General features: G+C 44.9%; 1 protein-coding gene across 2 annotated transcripts in view; it reads left to right on the forward strand.

The window, feature by feature from the left end:
- The window catches only part of GARS1 (glycyl-tRNA synthetase 1), a 28821-nt gene extending 10480 nt beyond the window's left edge, over positions 1-18341 (forward strand). For both annotated transcript variants that reach the window (XM_049798526.1, XM_049798527.1), the window contains exons 6-17: positions 381-457; positions 2220-2365; positions 3416-3565; positions 5140-5302; positions 6201-6365; positions 8945-9057; positions 9590-9730; positions 11594-11679; positions 13866-13975; positions 15380-15473; positions 16416-16606; positions 17993-18341. In XM_049798526.1, coding sequence (XP_049654483.1) covers positions 381-457; positions 2220-2365; positions 3416-3565; positions 5140-5302; positions 6201-6365; positions 8945-9057; positions 9590-9730; positions 11594-11679; positions 13866-13975; positions 15380-15473; positions 16416-16606; positions 17993-18118 — 1562 coding nt within the window. In that variant the 3' untranslated portion in view covers positions 18119-18341. The remainder of the gene's footprint in view (positions 1-380; positions 458-2219; positions 2366-3415; positions 3566-5139; positions 5303-6200; positions 6366-8944; positions 9058-9589; positions 9731-11593; positions 11680-13865; positions 13976-15379; positions 15474-16415; positions 16607-17992) is intronic.
- Positions 18342-26484: the final 8143 nt, after the last annotated feature.

A 26484-nucleotide genomic window follows, 5' to 3' on the forward strand; every position in this document is an offset into this window, starting at 1 on the left:
TGCATTTGGATAAAATTAGCCTTGCTGGCTTGGGATCAGACATTGCTTTTAATTTCCAGTCTGTGTAGAAAGAAAATAAGGAGAAAGGGACTACAAAGCCATTGTTTGGGTTTAGAGGAACAAATATTGGAAAGAAACTAGATAAGGACCTGTAGTTTTCCTTGTGGCACACCAATACAGCAAATTGGTGTAGCGCCTCAGCTGTAGATTAGCATTACCCTGATGACGTGAGTGGAATTATCCTGATAGACCCTAGCAAGACAACTGGTGGACATACACTTACGCTCATGCTGGTGGATCCTCCTGATTTGTCAAGCTTTAGATTGGGGTCAGTGATGGGGTTGCAGTGTAAATTCACTACATAATTTTCTTGCTTACAGCTCACCTGCAAAAGCTTATGTCTGACAAGAAGTGCACAGCAGAGAAAAAGGCAGAAATGGAAAATGTTCTAACGCAGGTAGGTGCCTGCATGGGCACGTGAACGCTTCAGGGATGTGTGTGTAACAGAGGAGGTGCGATGCACCAAGTCCAGAGGAAATGTGTCTTGAAACATGCTCGGAAGTCTTTACCTCAGAGATACTTGTAGGTTGTACGTGCTCCTAAATGCGGAAAACTTACTGGTTAACAAATACTGTAAACTTGCTGGGTAATTGCATCTCCTTCCTTCTGCTGCTTTGGAGAGTTATTGCTATTATAGTAGTCTCTTAAATGTTGGATTGGTAGGGCTGAAGCTCTGTCCTTGGATCTGGTCTGCTCTGTTCCACTTCACATCCTGGCAAAAAGACTGTTTCTTCCGAGTCCCCCCTTTACCTTTGTAAATCCCTCACTGCAGGTTTATGATACAAAGGAACGGAGATGGATGAGAAGTTTTGTCAGGGTTTTTCTGAATGACCTTAGCACTGAATTGGTATGTTTTAAAGCTGTCTCAGCTTTGAAGCACTTGAGATTTGTTCCTCTGTCTGTAGCACCCTGCACAGTTTTTTCCTGTGTTTACTGTGAGAAGAGTTGGTGCTCTCGACTGACATTCCTTCGCAGCTGTACAGACACTTGCCTTTATTTTTTCATTTGTTTTCCTTACTTTGTTTTTAATGTTTTTTGTCATGACTTTTAAGATAAATGCTTCCAGAGCCATGCATAGAATGAACATTTCCTTCCAGAAAGAGCATTTTTTTTTTTCAGTCTATTGCATCACTAAGCAGCTGTCACTAGGTTTTCCACACTACAGCATTGAACTTTGGCCATACTTCAGGGGAATCTCTGTATTAATAAAAGCTCTTTATCCCCTGTCTTGAGTTTTCTCTGATAATGAAGGATCATGAAAATTAATGCTAGAAGCAGCTCATTTGATTTTAAACTTGAGTGTTAAATCATTGCTGTACTGTTCAGTATAGATCCTTTATGGTACTTAAGTCTAGAAACGACATTTAAATGTACGTATGCAAAACGCTAGTACATAAATGCACAAAACAGTGCCAGAAGTCACAGCTCTTGTGCGGTTAAGTTGCAGTTAGATATACTAGTTAGGTTCTACTAGTGCTTGATTCCCATCTTCCAGAGAGAGGGGAAGGAAGGTGCCTGGAAGGGGCTGACATTATCCCACTTGTGAAAGCGTCCAGTCATTACCAAATTGTTTCCGGACCAAATGGAAAAATCTTTCACCAAGAAGCCCTGTGCTGCAGATTTGCTCTATTTAACTAAAATGCAGAATAGCTCTGAAAGAGAGCATGTAATGCATAGCTTGAATATTGTGTTTCATGCAGCAGAAGAAAGAGAAATGAATGCAGACAAAGCCCTGCAGAAATTTTAGGTTTCTGCTCTGTCATTGCTGTATTTTTTTCGTTCCAAACACACTGCTCCCCATGTTTTTAGCTGAAACTGTTAAAAAAGAAGCTACTAGTGGGTGGTGATGCAGTCCCAATGACTTTTCTTCTGCTTTACGCCCACTCTTATGCTCAGTGCTTGCATTTCTATCTAGCCTTCAGACTTTCCGTGGTATGACTGAGTCGTGGACCTATATTACTAATACGGGTTTGCAGTTGTGCAGTGTATTCTTCTGTCATTGGTTCAAACTTCTAGCTTGCTTGAAGATTTAGGTTAAAGGGGGAGTATTTTAGGCAGGTGATTCAGAGCTGTAGGTTATGCTTAGTAAAAGATGGAGAGGACGTAATTCATTCCTGTTGTCTAGTAATTAAAATAATTCTCCTGTGTTTTGAAATTAGTTGGACAATTATGGCCAGCAAGAACTTGCAGATCTCTTTGTGAACTACAACGTGAAATCACCTATCACTGGGAATGACCTGTCCCCTCCTGTTTCTTTCAATCTGATGTTCAAGACCTCCATTGGGCCTGGAGGAAACATGCCTGGGTAGGTGCTAATCTCATTCTGCTCACACTTTTCCTTCTTCATAGATCACTTGGAATAAAAATTAAGTCTCAACAATTTTTTCTTGAGTAGCTTTCCCCTGCTTTTCAGTTTCGGTCTTCTCCGGCAGGTCAGTATTCCTTGTACTCTTGGTGAAAGGTAGGAGAAACAAGGAGCTGTTGCAGAATTACGAAAATACTTGAAGCAGCTAGACTATGTGGATCACAGCTATGCCCTAACATAGCTTGGAGTAGTTCCCATAAAGCCAATTAACGCTGGGTCCAGAACTGTCAGCGACTTTGTGGTTAAAGAGAACCTGCTTCAGCATACCTGTTTCAGGATGAAGTTACTCAGCAGGTGATCCACTCGTAGCATCATTTGCTAGGTGTTTGTAGTTAGTGTGTGAGAATGTAGAGGCTGTTTTCTTGACTTGGGGTCTCCGAAACTAAAACTGAAACCTCCACTGAAGAGTGGAGAATATGGTTCTTGTATATTCTCTGGGATGGGATCAGAGATATGTCGCATGTGTTCTCTGGTGTAGTAGATGAAATAGTCTTTGTAGGTGGTATTCTTTGTGGCAGTCTCCAGTTGCTGTAGCGGTTGTAGAGGCGTTACACAAAAGCCACTTCACAGTTTGTGTAACAGCAGAGGTGCAGTCATGGTTTGCCTGCAAAGTCTGTGTTTATTAGCAGCCTGGGTACAGCTCATGCCTACATAGGAAAGGCAAGGAGGCTGCGTTCCCTGTGATCTCCTTGTTGTCGCTGGGCGCTATATTTCATTCAAACACCTTTTTCCGTTCCGTGCTTGCATCTCAAAAGCAGCCAAGCCATCCAGTTTACTTTTGGGAGTAACTGTGGAGTGCTGTGTTTGGGCTGTAGCTGATGTTTGGTTTTTTCCTCTCACTCTATTGCTTCATCGTTTTACGTCTGGAGTTAAAAGACTCAAGAGAAAAAGTACCACCTTTAAGTTTTGTAGTAACTGTGTTTTTCTTTTCTCACTGCTTTCCCCACGCTTTTATCTTCCTGATTTTGCCTCTCCCCCGTCTCCTTTCAGCTATCTGAGGCCAGAAACTGCACAAGGAATATTCCTCAACTTCAAACGTCTTCTGGAGTTTAACCAAGGCAAACTGCCTTTTGCTGCTGCCCAGATTGGAAATTCCTTCAGAAATGAAATCTCACCCCGCTCCGGCCTTATCAGAGTGAGGTACTGCAAATTTCCTCTTTCAACAGAAGGGTACCTGGGAGCAGGTAGCACCTTCCTTTTGTTCCAGTGTTTGTACATGATTGTTTCACTTTAGTGCTTTCTCCCAGAGGACTCCTGATAATGTGCCTGGTGGGTCTTGGGGTTCATGGGCGAACGCATATAGTTAAGGTTTTAACTACAGAATTCTATCTAAGCCTGGCTGGTAAGAAGTAGGATCTCTGAAACAGCTGTTTTATTAGAAATGCCTAGATTAAACTGGGTTTTACTAACAAAATGTGGCTTCCATCATAATCTAAATGGATCATATTAAAGGTAGCTCTGTTCTCTACAGGTTGTGCAGCTTTGCTTGTTTAATTGTGTTCATGCAATTTACTTGAAAACTGAAATCTGGAATCAAAATGTGATTGACTTTGCAGCAGTATTTCCTTGTCTCAGTTCTGCAGGTTCTGCAGCTTACTGCAGAGAGGAAGTTGTAAGATAACGTGACTTGGGACATGTGTTTCTGTCCCAAGATCAGTCAAGGAGGAAAGTTCAGGGTTATTGAGGATTACTTTAAAAGCTTTCTATCTCAGGATAAAAGTGATTATTGCATTTCATTAAGGATAATCTCTATTTTAACTGAACAGAACTGAACAGAATTCTCTTCTGTCTAATTTGGAACAAGAGCTGCCGCGCACAGTCAGTGTGGTTCTGCCATGTAACAGGCTGTCTGTGTTGTAAACTTGGTAATTGATTGATAAGGTGCCATAAATGTCACTGAGAGGCAGTGGAATCGTTAGCACTAAGGCAACTCTTCAGAATTTTCTCAGTCCTCCTGTTCTCTCTTGCACATCTGGAAATGAGAACTTTTCTCATTGAAGTACATTTTCAGTCAAATATAAATTATACGCTTATGGCACATTTATTGGAGACTGTGTTATTATGCTATCATAGCAGATTACATCCTGATGCCTGTGATTTAAAGTTAATGATCACCTAGAGCTTTTTTAAAAGGATCTTGGTAACAAGCTAATTCAATGTAAAGTGATCTCAAGCAGGAAGGCTAAGAATCAATGTATGAATATAGATGTATTAAAGCCAAGTTCTTAGAATGTACACTATTGCTGAATGTAGCAGTATCATTATCTTCAAGAAATCATCACCTCACCTGGCTATTTTGAGCACCTCTGATATGAGTTAAGGCTACTGAATTAATGAGCAGATTAGTCTTCCTTCACCCTGTAGGAAATGTATACTTCTAACATGGGCATCACAGCAGTCTGGAAAAAATCCAGAGACTTCTGGAAGCATTTCCAAAGGTTGTATTCTCAGCTCTGAATCACAGTGGTGATAACCATGGCATGGAGATCTCTAGATGCATTTGTAGAAAATTTTATTAGGAATTTGAAGATAAAACTAAATCTAGTGTCAAGACTGGTTCATGCTCCTGTCTATATGCTGTCTTGGCTCTGGGTTTGCATATGTTTTGAAACTACTGACTTGCTTGTGAGAGGCTAAAGCATAATCATTTATTAGAGGGGCTGTGGCTAACACATAAAATATTTAATACACATGCTTGTTTGTGTTTCCATTAGGGAATTCACCATGGCAGAAATCGAGCACTTTGTGGATCCCAGTGAGAAAAATCACCCCAAGTTTCAGAATGTGGCAGACCTCAACATCCTCCTGTACTCTTCCAAGGCCCAGGTCAGCGGGCAGTCCGCCCATATAATGAGGCTGGGAGATGCTGTCCAACAGGTAACATTCCTCTTGCAGGCACGCAGAGCTTGCTCTTTCGAATATTGCTCTCATGACTAAATTACAAACTGTTGTGTTGGTGCCAGCTGGGGTTTGCTCCCAGATTTAAGTCAGTTCTCTTCAGTGAATCAGTGTGACTGAGCCAAGCCTGGCCCTTGTTATCAGTAATGAAAGCTGCTGGTGGTGCTGGGATAGTGGTTAGAGGTTAAGCTTCACACTTAGCTAATGGGATAGGAACAGTTAGGAATACTAGCATCTGCCAAAAGCTCAGCAGTGACTGGGAGTCTAATACTCAGCTGCTGACCCCCATCAGTATGTGGCTTGCATGTTGGGGTTTCATGACCTGATGCTCCATGCATGCAAATCACAAATGAGTAGGTTTATCAACCGCCTTCCCCCAAGCCCCCCAAACCACCAAATAAAACCCCACCAAAATACCAGCCCCCCAACCTACTCCCCCCTCTCTCCCCCAAACAAAACAACAACAAAAAGAACACCACCCCCTGTTGTATTGCAACTGTGAACTGTAGGGTACAGCTGTTGTGGGGTCCTGAGCCATAACTGCAATTCCCATGCACTCTTGTAATACCAGTGACTGCACTGTTGCATACAGCAGGGTATTTTCACGTAGGTGATCTTCAGAGACAATGATGAGTCCTACAGTAATAATAACTTACTATTTTCTTCAGATGGGGATACTCCCAGTGGTACTAGGTGAATTTGAAAAGATGTAATAGTTTCAGGGGAGACATAGTACTTTATCACAAGCAGCTGCAAGAAGTTCTGTGTGTAACGTGTCAAGTTGTCTGCAGAAGTACCACAAATCATTACTTTGTTTCCTTAGGAATTAATGTCTATGTGTTTTGTTTTTTTTTCTTTCTGCTTTTTCCCTTTCCAGGGTGTGATCAATAACTCCGTTCTCGGTTACTTCATTGGCAGAATCTACCTCTTCCTTACAAAGGTCGGTGTATCCCCAGAGAAGCTGCGCTTCCGACAGCATATGGAGAATGAGATGGCTCATTATGCCTGTGACTGCTGGGATGCAGAGTCCAAAACATCGTATGTAAGTTGGAAAGCAGAACAGCAAATGGCACTCCTCGTCAGATCTGTTGATAGTGCAGGAAGGGGCTCCATTTTATTTCTTGGGGTTTTAAGACCAGGGGTATGAATCTGGTGTTTCTCTCCAGCCCCACGTTGGTATGAACACAGTTACTACAGTGGAAATATTCTGAATCCAGGACTAAGGGGATGGGTCACGTCCCTGCAGTGGGCTTGCACAAAGTTTTTGAACTGTTCATGCTTGTTTGTAGGTCCACGCTTCAGACTCCTTTGCTGGAGCCTGAAGTTGCCTAGGGACTTTTTGCAGGTTGAATTTCATCTGGAATAAAAGGAAACCAAGTCCTGGTGCTTTCCAAAGACTATAACCCCTGTAACAGCAGTGGGGAAGGATTTATTTTGCTGGAGGTGTTATTCCAGGGCAGATTCCTTCCTGCTAGAACGCTTGCTTTTCCTTTCCCACTTCCAAGCTGTGAGAAATGAGAGTTCACTTCTGCCAGTTCAGACAGCTGGTGCTGGGAGAGAAATTTCCTAAGGATTTTTTGTCTTCCTGCTGAGTCACTAAGAGCTTTTCAGTTCGGGCCTCTTTGGGTGCTTTGTTTTTCTCATATATTGTTGGCTTGATTTTGAAAAATGTATCTTTTTTTCTTTCAGGTAAACCAGCAGTAGGTAGTTAGGGGCAAGGCTCTTAGACTCATTTTAGATTCTCTTGGAAAACTTTCATCCTCTTCAGTAAGTCTCAGCCAAGTGTATCAGTTGGAATGACAGTTTCAAAAGAAATCTATTAGAAAGTGTAGTAACTAGACTGTATTGATTATGAACACATTCCCCTCTTCAAGGGTACAGAATCTAATTTTTAGGTAGAATCTGAGTTTAAAAAAAAAAAAAAGTTATTTCATTATTTTTCCCTTGTGTGTAGTGAAGCAATTGTTCTTCTGCCCCGTTACCCTTTCCAAGAGGTCTAGAGTATGTGCAGATTCCTGAAAATATCTAGAGAACTCTGTGTGGTCTAGTTCCCATAAAGGATTGAAAGATTGAAGGGATTTTGCTGAGTTCTATGGGGCTAGCCTGTGACATTGCAGTGACCCATATATGGGTAGACCCCATCCATGGTCCTGACCAGTTTGATAGCCAAACTGGTAGCATGCTCAGTCCAAAGCTGTCCACACAGGGAATGGGTCAAGGCTTCAGATGGTTCAGCCAGCCTTATTTATGGGCAGGAAGAACCTCCTACAACCTAGGGGTGAGGAGGTTGTGTGTGGAGTACTGTTTTCTGTGTGTTTTTTGTGGGCTTTTTCTCTCTTTCTTTTAAGGAGCTGAAACAGGCTTATCACTGGTGATGTTTCATTACAGCTAGTTAGAGGAATAGCAGCCATTAAATTCCACCAAACTTAAGATAAGAAAAAAAAAATACCTGCAGCTTGGATGAGTGATTTGTCTTCATATAGAAAAGTACTGTAGAAACGATTGAAGGAATGACTTCCTCTGAACGTAGATAGCTGACTTCCGTATGTTCGTAGTTCAGCCCAAAACAGGCTGGACATGTGTGGGCCACACCATGTAAATAAGATTAATAAACTTTGCAAGCCTTGTCATGGATCAGGACAACACTCACAGAGCAGTATGTCCAACAGCCTAACCCAGAGGCAAAGACGGCAATTCCAGGGGCATGACAAAACCACCTTGTGAGCTAGACTTATGCTTTGATTTGTCACTTAACTCTGCCCAAAAAAGTTTATACCAACTTGCAGCACTCAGTAGTATGAACTTAACTGCACTGAATGATTTAAAATCCATGCTATAAAGTTATTACATAAACCTTCTGAGAAATAGTTGTAGTACCCTAATGGTTTAATTTGTGTAAAAATTCCCCAAGATGTTCTGGAACACCCTGCTATATCACTGCAGACTGGAAAACCACACAGCATCTGGCTGCCTGCATGGCCATGCTGGTGTGACAGAGTGAATGAAAAGCAGCTGATGTGCCTTTTCCTATATGGGATTGTCTTTTAGAAGATCCAGGTGGTGGCTGTATTTGAGGCAACTGTTGGAAGTCTTCATCAATTCTGTATGTGTGAATGGTGTTTTGAGATTCCTCCTTGCTATACATGCTGAAATGTTGAAAGAAGTTCTTCCTTTGCATATAATCAGTGTCTTACTAGCTCGGAAGCCAGGCTTCTGGCCACTCTAGTGTGGCTGGTTGCCTACTGTCTATTCCATACTTGCAGAGTGGTAAAGCCCCGAAGGCATGTTGTCTCATGTGCCCTGTAGCATGTGAGTGATAAGACTGTGTGCTCTGGCGTCAGCCCCGAGCTGTTGGCACAGTGCTGTGTTCTGCCAAGCCATGTGGAAAACCTGGCCGTGAACACAGGCACTGGTTAGATAACTGATCGTTTCCTCTGGAAACAAATGGAATCATTCAAATGAAGGAGCAACTAGTGAGTGAGAGCTGCTTATTGTAACAGAGTTAATTATGTAGAAAAAACAGTCATGGGAGCAGGGAGGGCTTAAGGGTGAATAAACATATTTGATGGTTAAGTGGACAAAAAAGTGAGTTGGTGAAAGCTTCCACTTTGGTTTTTTCAGGGTTGGATTGAGATCGTTGGCTGTGCTGATCGTTCCTGCTATGACCTCTCCTGCCATGCCCGTGCCACCAAAGTTCCTCTTATAGCTGAGAAGCCTCTCAAAGAACCTATATCCTTTCACAATAAACCAGATCTCTTGAAATAAAAAGTGATTTGACAGTGAGATGTCTTGGAGAGCTGTGCAGCTCTATTTTAAGTTACAACTGTAAATTTAACAGGGAAACCTAGAGCTACAGAGCAGTGTGACTTTGGGAAGTAACCTGCAAAGAATTTAGCATGTGGGTGACTACTCAGGTGGGAAAAGGGGATTTACTTTTGTGCTTGGATTCTTCTAGCTTAATGCTAGGCTCTCTTTTGACTGTGAGGCATGGTTTCAATTTGAATGTGGGTTTACTACCCCAGGTTGCTCCATGTCATTCCATGGTTCTCCTGCTAGCTGTACTTGCAAAAAAAGTTGTATTCTTTCAAAATTTGTGACCTTCTGCCCTTTAGTATTTTTTATTGTTCCTTTCGTCTTGGAGGGAAGTTCCTTAATCCAGTAGCAGAGGAGATTTCTTTGTGTTGTGTAGCAGCTAGCTTTGACATAGCAAAAGAACCAGGCCCTGCTTTCTGTCATCTCAGACTCCTTAACTGCCTCGTACAGAACAGTCAACATTGTTCAGTTTGAGGCAAATAAGGGAGCCATTGGCAAAGCGTATAAGAAGGATGCAAAGGTGGTGATGGAATACCTTTCCATGTGTGACGAGTGTTACGTCACTGAGATGGAGCAGCTGCTCAATGACAAAGGGTGAGATGGCTGTGTGTGCATGGTATCCTTCTCTGACACCTCTGATGAGGGTTCCCAAAGTGCTGCTGGATTAATTTGAGCCACATGAAACCAGCTTCCTCATGAGAGTAGGCTAAGTGGGTCATCTGAAATGTTTTAGGTGCTGTCCCTTCTGCCAAGTCATTGCTGGTCATCGACAAACATATCTCTTGACATAGGCACATAAATGTGTAACCATGGTATTCAAATATTCATTTATTTGCGTGGGAATGAGCTTCTGGCTTTAGTAGGACCATCCCGTAAGAGAGACAGCTCAGTGAAATGGGAAGTGTTTATCAGCTTCCCTACTGCGGTTTGAGAGTTGACCAGGGCTGGCAGATGGTTTTGAACTTAATTTTAAAATCAGTCAAATAATTCTGTGAGTGATGGAACAAAATAGTTAAATGAGAACCAAAACTTGTGTGAGTATTCTCCAGTGTTTGTTGATATGCATTAGGACCTGTTGCAGCCTTTGACCTACTGGGGCAGCAATTTGTATGTTTTTCCTCGACCTGTCTGCCTGTATTCCTAACACATGCAGGAATTGAAAATGTAAGAGATCTCTACAGTTGTCAAATTTGGCTGAAGCAGGCCAACAGCTGTATATGTTATGATGGTGCAATAATAAAAAATAAACTTTATTTTCTGCTTGAAATGGTACAAGGTGTAGGATCAATGACTGCATTGCAGAATGGTAATGTTTCCATCTTCTTTGTTTGTTTGTTTGTTTTGTTTTTTTTTTTTCCCTGAGCTAAGATTTATTTCTTTTACATATCTATGAATGTGAGAGTGTAGAAAAAACAGTAGCACTTAAAATGGGGAAACTGTTTCAGAATATGGTGATGTGTACACGCATCCAAATCAGAAGAAAGTGAACGTAGTTCATCCAGAACCCCACTGAAATGATTCAATAGATGAGTTACAAGCAGTAACCTGGGTTTGAATTGATAGTGGACTGCAAATCATGACTGTGTTTAAACTCAGCATGCAGTTGTAGCTGCATTCAGAGCAAAACCTTTATAAGCTTCAGCCCATTTGGTATTGAGTCCAAATGCAGGCAATTAGTGCACACTTCTTAAACATGTTGGGTTTTGTATTATGTTGATCTGAATGCTTCAACATGTACCATTGCTGAGTACATGTTGATAGTGTCAGTATGTTAGACCTGCCTTTCATATGGCCATGTTTGTATAAATCCATGATGTAAAGTCCTTGGGTTTACAGTGACAGTTTTCTGTTAGGACACGTAGTAATAAAGACATTTGCTTCCCATAAGTGGGGTAGGTCAGTAGAGCCTAAGGTCTCCTCAGCAAGGAGTGTGCGCTACTTGCAAGTTAGCAAGGAGCGAGAGGAAGTAGTTAAAGGACTGTAATATCAACAGCTTTAGAAATAATCAATAAACTAACTGTGCTGTACCCTCCCCTTTGTTTGGTATCTGTGAAAATGCAGGGTACCTTCTGACACAAGTCAGTTTTCATGAGAAGTCCATGCACTTGACAAGATGTACAGTCTGCAGCAAGTGCCTGTTTTGTGTGCCTCCCTCTTTTTTTCTTTTGGTGTATATAGTTCATCCTGAGATTCTTCCATTTCCTAATTGCGTTTGCTTCAGGCTGTTAACCACAACTAAGTTCACTGTGATTATGAAAATGGTTGCTTTTAAAGTAGATGTAGTAATTTTATTATTAACATGAATTTCTTTTAATGGGTATGCCACATGTTTCTTTGATCTCTGGGGTTTGCCCTGTCTTCTCTTGCCCTATTCCTAAAGTTAGCCAACTGATGCAATTAAAGAAATAAAAGCTACAGCAAGAAATAAGTTATAAGTGACTTCTTTTTCCTTTGCAGGGAATTCACTGTTGAAACTGAAGGGAAAACTTTTAAATTAACAAAGGACATGGTTACTGTGAAGAGATTTCAGAAAACGTTACATGGTAAATTTGTATCTTTGTTGTTTGATCATCAAAAATAAGAGGCAGATCAGGATACACTTTGAATGTGAACTTTATTAGTTGGATTGTCCTGTTAGTATTGTACCATGGCACAGGAAAAATGCCAAATGTTATTTCCTTGAAATTCGACAGTTTGAGAGTTGGAAAGCTTTCACACAGCAGTGGGATTTCAGTGACCACTGGTGTAGGCCTGTCTGCCCGCTTCTCGCCTGGTCTGTTCAGCAACCCATTTAATAGACTTTGAGTGTTGTATTATATTCATGCTGCTTCAGTTGCATATTCTGGGATTTGTAAGGTCCCATGTGGTGCTAAGAACCAGCTGCTGTAGTGATGGAGGAGCTGGGGAAGGTGCACCAGCTTTGGGAGCTTTAATCTTCAAGTCCTTTGCAGTGTAGCAGATGGGCTGTGGCAGTCTGTTGGTAGGGCTATGGCCAGATCTCCTGTGCTCAGAGCTCCTGTTGTCACTGTGCTGCCTGGAGCCAAGTCTTCATCTGCCAGCTCACCAGGCTGCCGTCTTGACCAGACTCTTTAAGCTGACAAGTCCAGTCAGTTCCCCTGGTAGTTGATAATCACACATCAGCTTTGGTCAGTGACTGCATCTCCACAGAGCTTTTGTCCTGATATGGTAAATGGGGCTAGAAGGTAACTTTCCAAAATGCATGGATTTAGTTCCTCAAAGAAGTCTTGTCTTTCCAGCCAGCTCTGTAAGCACCTCACCCAAGGTCATTTGGGAAGTCTTTGACAGAGCTGGAGACTGAGGTAGATTTTTTCCCCAGTTCATACTGTTAACTAGTGGATCATCCTGCCCTAGGTTGGGACTATGATAAATGCTCCTGGGAAGGAGTAGAATAACTTGTAGCATGCACAGTATATATTTGTTCTTACAGCTGCTGAGCCTTTGACATGTCCAGGTGCCTTTCAGTCAGCATGTGCTGTTGCTGTGCCAGGCTTTGCTTTGTCACAACTTCGAAGAAGGAACCAGAGTTGTAACTGTTAGGGATTATAGTATTGCTGGTTTTAAATTTGTATATTTGGCAGTTTGGCTGCTGTCTGCAAGCAGAAGGCAAAGCTTATGGTTTCACTCTCTCTTGTCTTGAAAACTAGTTGGTCAATGCACAAATAAAACAAGACCATCCTTTTGGGAAGGTAAAGTCCCACCCTGAGTTAGGTGCTTAATTGAGGAGGATTGGCTCTCTAGGCACATAGAGTGGGAGGCGAGTCAGGGTGCAGTGCTGGAGAGCTGGATTCTACCCTTGATTTTCAAAAGCAGCTGATGCCTATAACTGTTGTTTCTTCTCCAGTAGCTGTCTGAGCTTTTTCTAAAAAGCTGCACTGTCTGAGCAGGGCAGCTGTCCACTGAAGTCCTTTCATGCACTGAGGGAAGAAGGAGGAAAAAGCCTCTTTGACAGACGTGTGGCAAGGAGTGAGAGAATGATGGGTGTATAATAACATAGCACATCATGTTTTCTGGGAATTTTGACAAACAGTAACGAGTTGATCCTTGTCCTTTCCCACTCTTGTGATACATTGGAGGGGGATGGAGAAGAGGGAGGGGACGAGCATTGAAGCAGGCAGCTGAACAACTCAAGAATACGGAGGGAGTCTTTGCTAGCATTTGAGTTGGATCTGAAGCTCCATGCTTCTCTGCTCAGTCTGCTGGATACTGAGGCTATGTCTGTACATTAAACCAAAGTGTGCCAGGGACTGAGCATTACCCTGCCGTTATCCAGGCTGTTTAATTGCTAGCATGTTCCCTGGCGCAGTTTTGGTCTGTGCCAAATAGCACTCTCCTAGACAATGCCTGGACATAGTTTGTGGCTTGGTGTGGAGCAGGGACCGTTCCCAGTGAACGGTTTGGATGAGTCTTCGCTCTTGTGAAGGAGAAGAGGGTTTATTCTGCGTGGATGCAAGTTGTGCTACGCTATTTGTTCTTAGGGCCAGAGAAGCGGCCCTGACTTATTATTTACAGCCTAAATATATTCTGTACGTGGACTAAGTCCAAATCTCTACTTCAGGTATTTGTATTTAGAGCATGTCTAGCCTTTTATTTCCATGTGCTTAGCTACATGTAATCAGAACTTCTGAGCAGAAAGGCAGCTTCAGTAAACACATCTTTTTTTGTGTGTAAATTCTTTTTTAATGATGACGTGGGTTCTTTTGTGTTCCAGTGGAAGAAATCATCCCAAATGTAATTGAACCATCATTTGGTATTGGGAGGATCATGTACACAGTGTTCGAACACACATTCCACATCCGGGAAGGAGACGAGCAGAGAACGGTGAGCTTTCCTGTTGCTGGGCCTCAGCTTAAACCAGCTGCAAGCATTTGCCTTTCCCTGACATCCAGGGGAAGGGCTAAAATAAGACTGCAGAATACACAGTAGAGATGGGAAAACCCAGGTGGGCTGTTGAATTGCTGTTTTTGCCAGCGTATGTGTCATTTATACATGAGCACTGAGAGCATTCTGGGGCTGTGTGTGCATGAGGCTCTCGCTATTACTGGCAAGGGGGCAAGAAATTCCTCCTTCTGGATTCACACTTTGCAATGTCCCATGGCTCAGAGAAAGGCATCTCTTCAGTGTTTTATTTCCTCTCTCTTTGCTGCTTTTCCTGGAATCATAGTTCTGTGCAGCAAGATGGACAATAGACTAACTGTGCCCTCAGTCCCCCGTGAAATTCAACCTTCTCTGATTCTGGGCACCCCTAAAATCTTGGCCTGAAACTTTGCTGTAGCAGGGGCCAGAGGGAAATGTGTGTTACAGAGCACCAGCCTGTTGCAACCAGTGCCCAAACTGTGATGCTCTGCACCATTGCTGGTGGCCCATGGGAAGCTGGCTGTAAACTCGATGATGGTTCCTCTTCATTGTTTCTGGCCGCTAGACTGTGTTTATAGAAAAGAAGAATAACAGTCTCTAGTTGCCACAGGATGTGATATAGTTATGAGTGGGGGGAACAGGATTCAGGAGCTCAAAGTTAGGACACTCTTGACTTTCAATCACAAACTGCTCATGAAGTCTAAAATATTGGACTTAGCTTCCTTCTAGTACCCATTTACTTTCTATATAGCCTGGGCTGCTCTGTATTGTGGTACGTCTCAATTGCGTTACTTTTGTACCCTTACAGGCCTTGGTGACTGCCAGGAAAGATATGTTTCCCCCCCTCCCCCCTTTTCCCCTTTTTGGCATGTTTTTCTTTTCTGAGGGTGTCTGTGGAGGGTTCTGAAAACCTTTGAGCTGCATATGCTCCACGTGTGTGGAGTCAGTGTGGGAATCAAATGGAGTTTGGTTTAGACTGTGCATAAGACTAAATCTCCTGGGAAGACCCCTCTACCCTTCATTTTTCTGTAATTCAGATGAGGTTCACTTTCTTCAGGGAGGGCTCTGGTAAACCTCTTTTGGTGGGAGGTAACATTTAGCTGTCAGGAGGGAAGGGGGAGTGGAGGGCAGCTGGAGAAAATCAATCTTGCTTCAGTGGTGTGAGGTGTCACTGCTGGGACCCTAAATGCTAATGTCTTACAGAAGGCCAGTACAGGAACAGGGCCAGTACAAGGCCTGTTCCAGGCCAGTACAAGGCCTGGAACAGTCACCCTGCCTCCAACCTCAGTCAGAGCTTATTCTCACCTCCTAAGAATCTGGCCTAACCATTAAACTTGTATTTATTTGTGCTTTTTCTTTTTTCTGTAGTTCTTCAGCTTCCCAGCTGTTGTAGCACCGTTCAAATGCTCCGTTCTTCCTCTAAGCCAGAATCAGGAATTCATGCCTTTCGTCAAGGAATTATGTAAGTGTCTTAAGCACTGTGGGTCCAATGGGGATGTGGACTGGGAACAGAAGTCCCTTCCTCAGTGCTATAGGAAGAAAATAGCAGTGGGATCACGTGGCTCTCATGCAAAGGGAGAGCCATCAAACTAAAACAGCTGACTTGGTTGGTATTAGTCAGCTTTGGGTATCCATCAAATTCTTCAGTCTAGCCTCAACTCCCTGCCCTTCCCCGTGCTGGTTTGCAGTGTAAAAGACTTCTTTTTTTCCTTCTATGTCAAAAAGATATCTTTCCCACTGCTTAGGAGAAGCTGTCAGGAGCAGTGGGTTTTTGTTTTGGGGGGTTTTTTTGTTTGGTTGTTTTTTTATTAGTTATTTTCTTCACTCTGGTTGGCCAGCTAATTTATTGAATTGGTCCCAGAGCTGCTGAGCCTCCAAGCATTTCTGTCAAAATGCCCACTGGTGCCATCTAAAAGTGAGTAAGTGAAGGATAGGAACATAGGCTGCATGTCAGACAGTGCCTTTCGCTGTTGGCATCAGTTCTGCTTGGGACAGACAGTTCTGCTCGCCTCCCCATGATGGATGGACATGCCCTTGCATACATGTAAGGCTGGCATGGTTTTGAGTTAAAGCAGAGTTGTGGGACTGTAATGACAGGTTGAAGTCGTCAGTGACTTTGCTCTTTGGGTGAGAGTTGAGTGATGCAATGTGGAAAGCTGTGAGAGTAGCAGTGTACCCGTGGGGTGTGTTTGAGCTTGTAGTCTTGGGAGATACTGGACCATTGGATCTTCTGTCAAAAAAAAAAAGAAAAAAGAAAAAGGGTCTGTTCTGCTGCTTGAAACCAGGACGCATGGTGCCTCACTTGAGGTAGTGCCATGAGGATACCGGAGGCCTTTGCTAGGATCATGTTGCCTCCTGAGTATGTAATGAGTCTTGGTGATCCCCCCTTCTCTGCTTCTTGCAGCTGAAGCACTCACCAGGAACGGCATCTCTCACAAGGTGGATGATTCCTCTGGATCCATCGGCCGGCGCTATGCCAGGACTGATGAGATTGGTGTGGCCTTCGGGATCACGATCGACTTTGACACTGTTAACCGGACGCCTCACACCGCCACCCTGAGAGACCGCGACTCGATGCGCCAGATCCGAGCCGAGGTAAAGGGCAGGCAGACGGGCTTGGCTCCTGACAGAGCTGAGTCTGTTTCTTAGGGCCTAGGGGAGAGCATTAGCTGCTATTTCTGATCCAGCAATGACTCTGGTCTATTCAGGAGCTGCCTCCAGCTCTCATAGGCATTTTAGCTCTTCTGAGAAATCCCCAGGGAAGAGATACTGGTCAAACAGAAGATGCTGGCCCTGCTACTAAAGTGAGGAGAGGCTTTTGTTTTTCTTGGATGCAGAGGTGTTGATCTTAATTGAAAACCATGCCTTGTGGTGATTGCACTGCTCTTTATAGTGCTTCTTTCCAAGTGGAGGCTGCTGATTAAATGCATTTGCTGGGTTGTGTCTGGCTTTCAAAGGCAGGGCTCCTCTGAATCCACAGGCACCAAAAGGCGAAAGATCTTTGCCTGCTACAGGCTGGCTGACAGAGCATAACTCAGACATAACTCCTTAAAGCTTGCTTTCTGCCCATGTTGCCTGTGTAGCACCAGAGAAACTGGTGAACCATTGCCCAAAAGCTATGCACTAAGCTTGCTTTGCTAGTATGGCCATAATACAGAGACTGGAATAGCAAACCTCCCTATGGTGGTCTCATTGCAGGCGAGCAAAACCTGCTCAGAGCTGTGGACGTGTGGCCTTGGCACCTCTATCGTGTCCTTCTCTCCCTGGTCCCCACCAGGAACACAGTTTGGCTCCTGGAGGAGGAGTTAGCGTTCATCTGCGAGGCTGAGTTGTTCTAGCTCTGCTCTGTACAAAAGCACCTGTACTGCTTGGGGCTACTGAGCGGGCTGTGGGTTTGGTTCAGTGTAACAGGCAGTGCCAGTTCCTCAGGGAACCCATCTGTCTCTGTATCACCTGGATGACCTCTCAATGCCAAGCAGCAGAGATGAGACCTTGTTATCCTTCAGTTTCTGCAGATTTTCTAGTTTCTCTAAGCTGATCCTTTGCACCATGACAGTGTTCTATGAAGAGCAAAGAAAAGGCAACTAGCAGCTTCTTTTGTCCTGGTTTTACAGTAAATAGGGCCTGGCTAAATCTTGGCTTACAGCATCTTTCGGATGTGTGTATTATTTTCTTTCCCTTCGAAAACTGTAACATAACACTACCAGGGATGAGCCTTGCTGTGGTCCGCCCCAGTGACAGTTGCATTTCCCTCAGGGCTCACCCTGAATAACTGAGCAGTCTTTGCTGATATGACACAGACTGTGATTTAAGATGTCCTCCTAGTTAATGGGTTTTCTCCCCAAAAATAATCTTGCAAGAAGATACCTTGCATCTGTTCTGTTGCCGATGTAAACATTACCCATGTTCCCCAAGTATCCAACAGAGCAACTTGATTCTGATGACTTTGTGTTTCATATGTCTTTGTGATTTTGCCTGCAGATCTCTGAACTTCCTGCCATCATTCGTGACCTGGCAAACGGTTATCTAACTTGGGCTGACGTTGAGGCAAAGTATCCACAATTTGAGGGACAAGAGACTGGCAAAAAGGACACAATAGAGGAATAAAGAAAAGGACCTGAAGTAAAATCCTGTCAAATGTCCACTTTTTACTGTTCATGTTAATATGAAATAAACTTATCGTGTATTATTCAAAGCTGCATTGTTTGTGCACACAGGGACTATTTGTTTGGTTTGTTTTTTTTCTCAATTGCTGCCTGAATTTAACTTTAAAACCTGAAATAATTGCAATCCAAGTTAAAGGTGTTCTGAATAAAAACGCCATTATATATGCCTGCTTCTCTGTGTTCATGCAGCCTTGTACTTTCTTCAGAAATGCCTCTTTTTAGTCTTTTTTTTTTTTTTTCTTTCCTTCCCTCGTGCTTATGGCTGTGGGTGTTACAGGTTTGTTACAGCCCCTCAGGAAGGCAGGGACTGTACATCCTTTCATCTGGATTTGGATCACCTTGGACTCTTGTGCAAGATGGTCCCTGTTGCTTGGCCTCCTGTTTATGAAGGGATGATCAAAGTGTTGGTCCTCCTTTCACCGTTGCAGAGTGCTTCAAGCAGCTACCTTAGATGGGTTCAGTGCTTTCTTTTGGCTGCAGGTGTTTAATACCTGTTTCTGCAGAATTGGGCACATTTGCATGCAGGAGAACAGAGAGGGGATGGAAAATCCTGTTCCAGTTCTTGCTCTTGGCACGGTTGGTTTGCTTGGCTGAGGGAGCGAGCAGCTAGGAGCGTGGCGAGTAGGAGCGCTGGCAGGGTCGCTTTTTCATTAAATGTCTTCTGGCAGCAAGGACTGAAATGGGAGACTGCCCTAAGCAGGTGGGAAAAGAGCCAGGTACCCTTTGACTGCCCTGGGCACTGGAGAAAATTAAACCCATGTGCTGTCAGAGTGCGTTGCTGCAGCTGGAGGTGGGAATCGCACCTTGGTAGTTGGGGAGCACTAAACCCCGCCTGATCCGGACCAGTTAGGAGAGGCCTCACACCTGCTTGTGTTTTAGGCTGTCATCCCACTGAGAAGCGGAGAGGCGAGGTCTTGTCTCCTTCCATGTCGTTTCTTCTCAGCCTGCTCAGATGTCCTCCAGCCCTTGGAGAGGGCTCTGGTACTGCCATCACAGGGCTTTCTATCCCTGGGCTAGAAACCTCTCCTTCAGAGGGTAGGGAAGCATTCTCCTCCAAGCTTTTGCTTGGGTTTAAGACACTCGTGTAAAGACAGGTTAGAAGACATGAACTCTCACACTGTGCGGGATGTAGCTGATTGGAGACCAGCAAAGATGGGTGATGTGCTGGGCTGGGAGAGCAAGCACCGTGCAGCTTCGAGGAGCCCTGGCAGCAGGCATGGCTTTCAGCCGCGACCTCTCCCTGCCATGTGCCTGCCGCTGGCTCCCTGGAGCGACTCCTACAGGGATCAGTTTCTCTTTCTGCCACATGGCCGTAGGGGAAGCCGAGGTGGAAATCATTGCGCTGGCTAAGTCTTTTGCATGTTTGCGAGAGCTCTTTTTAAAATGTGACTGTAGACGATGCTGCAGAGTGAAATCAAACGATGACCTGAGAGCTTTAGCTAAAATAAACTAATAAGAAATGCCTCTGCATCGCGGGGCCTTAGCTGTGAAATAAATTGGATGCTTTTGAGAGGCTCTGATCTGATGCCTGAAAAAATTCCCAGCGGGAAGAAGCAAAGTTGGTGTTTCAAGGGGAAGAACCTGAGCAGTGTAGCTGCAGGTTGCAATTTACCTGCCTGTCCTTGCCTGTCTGTCCCTGATAACTAGAACTGAGGACTGTATTCCAACCTTTCTTCAGCCCTGGTGTAAATAAGGCATCGGCCTCTGCTGGCTTTGTCAGCTTCAGGTGCATAAACCTCCTCTAGGAAGCTTTAGCTGTGTTAGAGCCTTGCATAAGAAGGTCTGATACTCAGCAAGGAAAGGCTTTAAAAAAAGGAATGCAGAAGAGGTTGCTTGAAAATACCAATTGATTCTTGTGACTAGCAGCTGCTTTCTCTGTGCTAGCAGCTGATACCTTCTCCAGATTGGCAGACAAACAGTAATGAGTGAACGTTTCTGAGTAATTTCCTTTCGTTTTAGCTAAACTGCTGCAGAAGCAGATAGATCAGGGGCATTGAGGGGGGTGGAGCAGATGCAGGGTGGGGATTTCACCATGCCCATAAATCACCGTGCTGCTGATTTTGTTTTCTTTTGCTGGGCTTGGTTGTGTGAATTCATCCTGGTGGTGACAGCCAGCATGCGGTCACCGCTTTCAACCGTCCTTTTCCTCTTTGCTTCCCCAAACTGCATCCTCGAGTTAAACTGGCAGTACTACGGGTCTGCCTTCTGCTTGACAGGGGCTAATGGAAAGAGGTGACTGACTTGGAGCAGGGCTAACACACCGGGGTGTTTCTTTGACCTGGGGCTGCTCCATGTACCTGCAACCTGTAAGCTGTGGCGACATGTGCCTGTAGATCCCTGCTAGGAGGCTTTCTTCATCTCGGTTTCATAGAATCTCATAGTATGGTTTGGGTTGGAAGGGACCTTAAAGATCATCTAGTTCCAACCCCCTGCCATGGGCAGGGACACCTTCCACCAGACCAGGTTGCCCAAAGCCCCATCCAGCCTGGCCTTGAACATTTCCAGGGATGGGGCAGCTACAGCTTCTCTGGGCAACCTGGTGCAGTGCCTCACCACCCTCACAGGGAAGAATTTCTTCCTTACGTCTAGTCTAAATCTACCCTTTTTCAGTTTAAAGCCATTACCCCTTGTCCTGTGACTACATGTCCTTGCAAAACGTCCCTCTCCAGCTTTCTTGTAGCCCCCCTTTAGGTACTGGAAGGCAGCTCTAAGGTCTCCCCGGAGCCTTCTCTTCTCCAGGCTGAACAACCCCAACTCTCTCAGGAGAGGTGCTCCAGCCCTCTGGTCACCTTTGTGGCCCTCATCTGGACTCGCTCCAACAGGTCCATGTCCTTCTTATATTGGGGGTCCCAGGGCTGAATGCAGTACTGCAGGTGGGGTCTCATGAGAGTGGAGTAGAGGGGGAGAATCCTCTCCCTCGACCTGCTGGTCACGCTTCTTTTGATGCAGCCCAGGATATGGTCGGCTTTCTGGGCTGCAAACACACATTGCCAGCTCATGCTGAGCTTCTCATCAACCAACAACTCCAAGTCCTACTCTGCAGGGCTGCTCTCAGTGCATTCTCTGCCCAGCCTGTATTTGTGCTTGGGATTGCCCAGACCCATGTGCAGGACCTTGCACTTGGCCGTGTTGAACTTCATGAGGTTCGCATGGGCCCATCTCTCAAGCCTGTCCAGGTCCCTCTGGATGGCATCCCTTCCCTCCAGCGTGTTAACCGCACCACGCAGCTTGGTATTGTCGGCAAACTTGCTGAGGGTGCACTGAATCCCACTGTCCATGTCACCGACAAAGATGTTAAACAGTGCCGGTCCCAGTACTGACCCCTGAGGAATGCCCCTCGTCACTGGTCTCCACTTGGACATCGAGCCATTGACCACGAGTGTTTGAGTGCAACCACGCAGTCAATTCCTTATCTACTGAGTGGTCTATCCATCAAATCCACAGCTTTCCAATTTAGAGAAAAGGATGTCATGTGGGACAGTGTCAAATTTTTCCCTTCCACTGGGGTGAGTGAGGGTCATAATATTTGGCAACTACTCCAAGACGCACAGAGCTAGTGTAGTAAAGGAAGCCTGCTTTGAGTGAAACGTGGACTAGACAAGCCAAGGTGCCTGCGTGCCAGGTGCTGTACGAACCCAGCCAGTGGCCCACGGGCAGGGAGAGGAGTACAGAGGGCAGGCAGGGCCTTCCAAAGCTACCAGTGCTTTGGGTTGTCCCCATTTTGGAGGAGCTGAGCAGAGTCCGGATATGACTTGGGTTTTGGGCTGCATGGAGGGACCTGCCTGTCTCCAAGCAGATGCCAGAACCAGTCACTCCCACCGTTCCCAGTGCCCACCGTTGCCTTTTGAGCAGTGGCTGGAAAGTCAGGTCAACTCCTCTTCAGCCATCTCCCCAGCCTCTGCTGCTGTCCGTGTTTGAAAAAGGTAATTAAACCCCCACACACTGCCAACAAATGCAGCAGCACTATATCCCTAATGTAAGAACAAATACAAATTCACAACCATGAGTGGGAAACTATCACCAGGGAACTAATTAGCAAATTGTGTCTCAACTGCACCGCCTGGCCTTCAAAGGGAAGTGTTAGCCCAGGATGCAGGTAAGCCTCTCACGTGGTTTGCAGTTAAAAATCTTGTTATTTAGAATACAAAAAAGCGCTGGAACCAGCTGCACTGTGTTAAATCTGTTCAGGTGGAGACCAATGACTAGCCACAAGCGAGGTGCTCCTGCTGTTGCAGAGGAGAAGGGATGAGGCTGATTTTGGAGGAGGTGGAATCTGAAGCTCAGCCAGACAGATGCTGGTGGTGGCTGCCCCGGTCCTGCCTGGTGTCCCTGGGAAGCTGAGTTGCTCATCCCCTTCTTAGATCACAGCCCGTGTCTCTATGAGGTTTAGCCAGCTGAACGTGTGTTCTTGTCCTAATATGCACACGATTTGTAAAAAGCTGCTTGCTCGCCTCTGTTTCAAGCAAGCAAATAAAACAGCAGGGACGTGTCAGAGGTCATACTCAATTAAAAATTTTAGGGCGGTCCTCACCAGGATGGAGCAGAATTTACCTGCTGGTCCAGCAATGCAAAGCAGCAATTTGCTGGGCTTTACTGGTGTCTGTGCTGATTCCTGGCTGCACCCATCAGGTAGTGGGTACCAAATAACTGGGTGCTGTGACTTTGACCAGCACTCGGTCGTGCAGTGATCTTCAAAGGGAACTGCAAAAAATAGCTCGGAAGAGACTGTCTAATGCCACTCTGCTTAAATTCCCCCCGAGGGCTCTGAGGAGCCCATGCGAGATGAGCAGGGTGCACCCTTCCACAAGCAGCACCCACTTCCCAGAAGAGGGTGCTGTCAGGCAAAAAATAGCAAATGCAAGGAAAGTATTTAGACACTGAAACCCTGTGTTTTGTTTTTAACTCTTCAGGGTGTTTCACTTGTGCTGCAAACCCTGGACCTCCAGCACTGCGTTGCTCTCATGCTCTTTGTTAATTCAGTGGCTGAAAACGCTGTTGCTGCCCGGATTTTAATGCAAGACAAGGATCCTAAGAAAGTCTTAGAGATGTAGTTCATAGCAGTTCATCTTCAGGGGCGTGCATATCTGGGGTGTAAGAGCGAAGTTTGGATCCCTCTGCCGTGAGCTTATGGAGTGGGGAGGATCCCTCTGATTAAATGCCATTATTTACAGCATGGATATTTGTAGCCTCTGGGGCTGCCTTCGTGATCAGCGGAGTCTGGGGAATGATTTGTCTCAATCTTAAGTGGGCACTGCAAACAGGCATCACGAAAATGCTGGTTTTGTTCCGCTGATGGACGGGGACGCCGGGGAGGGGAGCACAGCCGACACCTGAAGGCAGCGGCGTGAACCTTGCCTAGCCTGCGCGTTGCAAAAATCCCCCTGATAAAACAACAGCTGAAGGTGACAGGCTTGTTCTAACAAAGAAGGCTCCAACAGATGTATTTTGGAAATTCAGCTTATACCTTTTTGATTCCTATCTTTGCTGTGACCTGCAATTCACCTTCTGCACCAGATAGGCAGAGTTAAGTATTTATAAGCGGGAGCTGCTGAACCTCAATCTAACTCCTCATTGCTCTGCCACACTCATTTCCATGTTCCTATCCGAGCTGATCATGTAACACTCCGCTTTCTGCTGTAATCTGCAGCTATCTCCCCTGCAAGGGGATGGGAGAACATTGCTCATTCATTTCATAAAGCTGCAAAAAATGAAAATCACTGGCAAAGCCCATTGGTCCTTTCTAAGTAATATTTCAGCTTGCATTGCCAGGACTCTAGCTCTGGATTTAGACAGTATTTAGGGTCATCCCCACATTTAGGAAGTGTGTGAAGAAGGGCAGTAGAAAAGAAAGGTTCATTTTCTCTTCTGGTGCAAGAACTGGTGAATAATCAATAAAATTGGCAGGTGACAGCTTCGAAATAGGTACTTGGAGGAAAAATCACTGATTTGTGCGGTTCTTCCTCTCTTTCCTCTGCACCTTCTGGTGGCCGCTGTCTGGTCTGTGAAGACTTGGAAGTCTGAGAAGATACAGAGTCATAATCAGTTGTTTTCCCAGTGGTAGGCATACAAATCAACCCACACAAGCTAAATCCATCTATGCCAACCTTTAACTGCGATAGTGCTAAGAGCAGCATTTAAGCCATTGATCTGTATTCGGGTTAAACAGGTGCTGCTTCAGACCAGGCCTCTATGTCTTCATTTATAAATTGATGAGAAATGCAGCTGCTTTGCAGCAAGAAAAGCAAGAAACCCACAACACCTCTTCCCCAAAACCCGATGCAAAGAAAGCTTGTCAGGGACTTTCCTTTTCGGTTTTCAATTTGGGAGCAGAGCAAAGCTCTGCTCTTTCTTCAAGAGCTTCATGTTAGTGAAAGGGCTATTTACATGAGACATGTTGTTACAGCAACTGAACCGGAGCCCAAGAATAAGGATTCCTGATCCTCCTCCAGGTATATATTTTCATATTTCTAAGCTCTGGTTTCCTCCAGTGTTAAGCAGCAATAGCAGGGGTGTCTGGAAAGTAGGGCTGGGTGTACTGGTGGATATTTGCTACCCTCCTGCTCCCCCAGCAGGTCCTGGCTCAGGTCCCACACCGGTTCACGCTCTTCCAGCAGGCAATTCCCGATTGCATCGTTCTCAGAAGACATAAAAATGAGCAGGGGTCTCATCCCCCCTTTGCTAACTGTCCCCCCTCTGATCAGGAACCCCTCGGTAATTTTCCAAATCCTGCAACCCCATTTGCAGAAATATAATGATGAAAAGAAAAGCCCACGATTGAATTTTCTGCCTCTTGGGGGAAATCAGATATGAAATAATAAATATATATTATATCCTCCAGGCAAAACCCTGCTGGTCACTAATACCTACAGATTAATTGTACTAATCCAGTGTGATCAAGGGGAGATGGTTGGCTACTTGCCACTATTTTGGTCCCTCGCTTATGAAACTCCATCTCTGTGTTTAAAAGTCTTTACATAATCTTAATCACTTAGATAAGAAAAGGACTAAACTGTCCCCAAACATTTTATCTTCCGCACAGATGCTGCCTATGAATTTTGACTTGATTAAATAACACGGCAACATAATATTTTGTTCTGAATAACAAATGTTCCTCCGTAGGAGGGAAGGAGCATCTCGACCGGCTGTTTGGTGCAAAAAGAAATGGGGATTGATGGAAGTTGGAGGATCTGGCAATTCACCTGGTTGGTGAGAATTGCTTGGAAAATAGCTAAGGGGCACTGGAAAGAAATACCCCATTGTGTCACCGAATGGCCTGTGACAGACATCTGGCTTAGAGAGGTCCCCAAATGTGTAGCCCAGGTGCCATCACAAACCACAAAGCAAAATTAAAGTCTGGGGAAAATCTTGGGAAGGGAGTGCTTGGGGACTAGCATCTTAGCTGAGTGCACCAGCAGAGGATTTGTTAAATAAAAGTGTTCTGTATCTTTTCCACCATGTCTACTTCCACCTTCTTAAAAAAGGGTCTTCTCATGTCCCAGGAAGCATGGTACTGGGCTGGCATGGAGAAGTGTGGCTTTAGGATGCTCATGATGCAAGGTGTGAAGGCGAACAAGAGAGGTCTTGTTCTCCTCTCCTGCCCTGCCGCTCATTCCCCGTTGATGAGCTCCTGTTTGTAAAGCTGTGATCACCAGCAAACAGTAACGGTCTTTGGAGGAGACAACCAGGATGCACCAGACGCTTGGAGACAAGATTTCTCATCAGTCACGGTTTTCACCTGCATTTTGCCTCTGTTAATGACTGGTTTTTGCAGACTGATTTACATCAAGACGAGTGAGGACCTTGCATGTGCTTTTCCAAATGTTTATAGAGAGACTTGGAGAGTTAAATCCCTTCTCAGTGATTCCTACAGTGAAACCTCAGTCTCAAGCTACCCCCTTTCAGACCTGCCATGGGATGAAGGATTGACCCGAGATGAAGACGCTGGTGTCCCGGTCCCACGTGGATGCTTCTATCCCCAGCTCTCACCTCCCCCACCTCCATCCCATTCGGGATGATCCAACAGCACTGAAGCACAACTTTGTTCAGTACAGATTTTTATTACGAAAATAGAGGCAAACCATCTGCAAATCAGAGGAAATACAGAAAGAATGTATGGGAAAGAGGTGAATCCCATAGCTGGAGGACCCTGTGCAGCAAATGTATGCTGGTACATGATACTAAAACAAAAGGACAATTGCAAAATGTAATTTCTTTTACTTTGTAAAAGAAACGTAGGGAAGAACAGCAAATAACATTGGGTCATATGTTAATATTTCAGTGGGTGTCCACAACTCCTGCTAGTTCCTC

This window comes from Accipiter gentilis, chromosome 4 (assembly GCF_929443795.1).
Source record: "Accipiter gentilis chromosome 4, bAccGen1.1, whole genome shotgun sequence".
In the NCBI taxonomy this organism is placed as follows: domain Eukaryota; kingdom Metazoa; phylum Chordata; class Aves; order Accipitriformes; family Accipitridae; genus Astur; species Astur gentilis.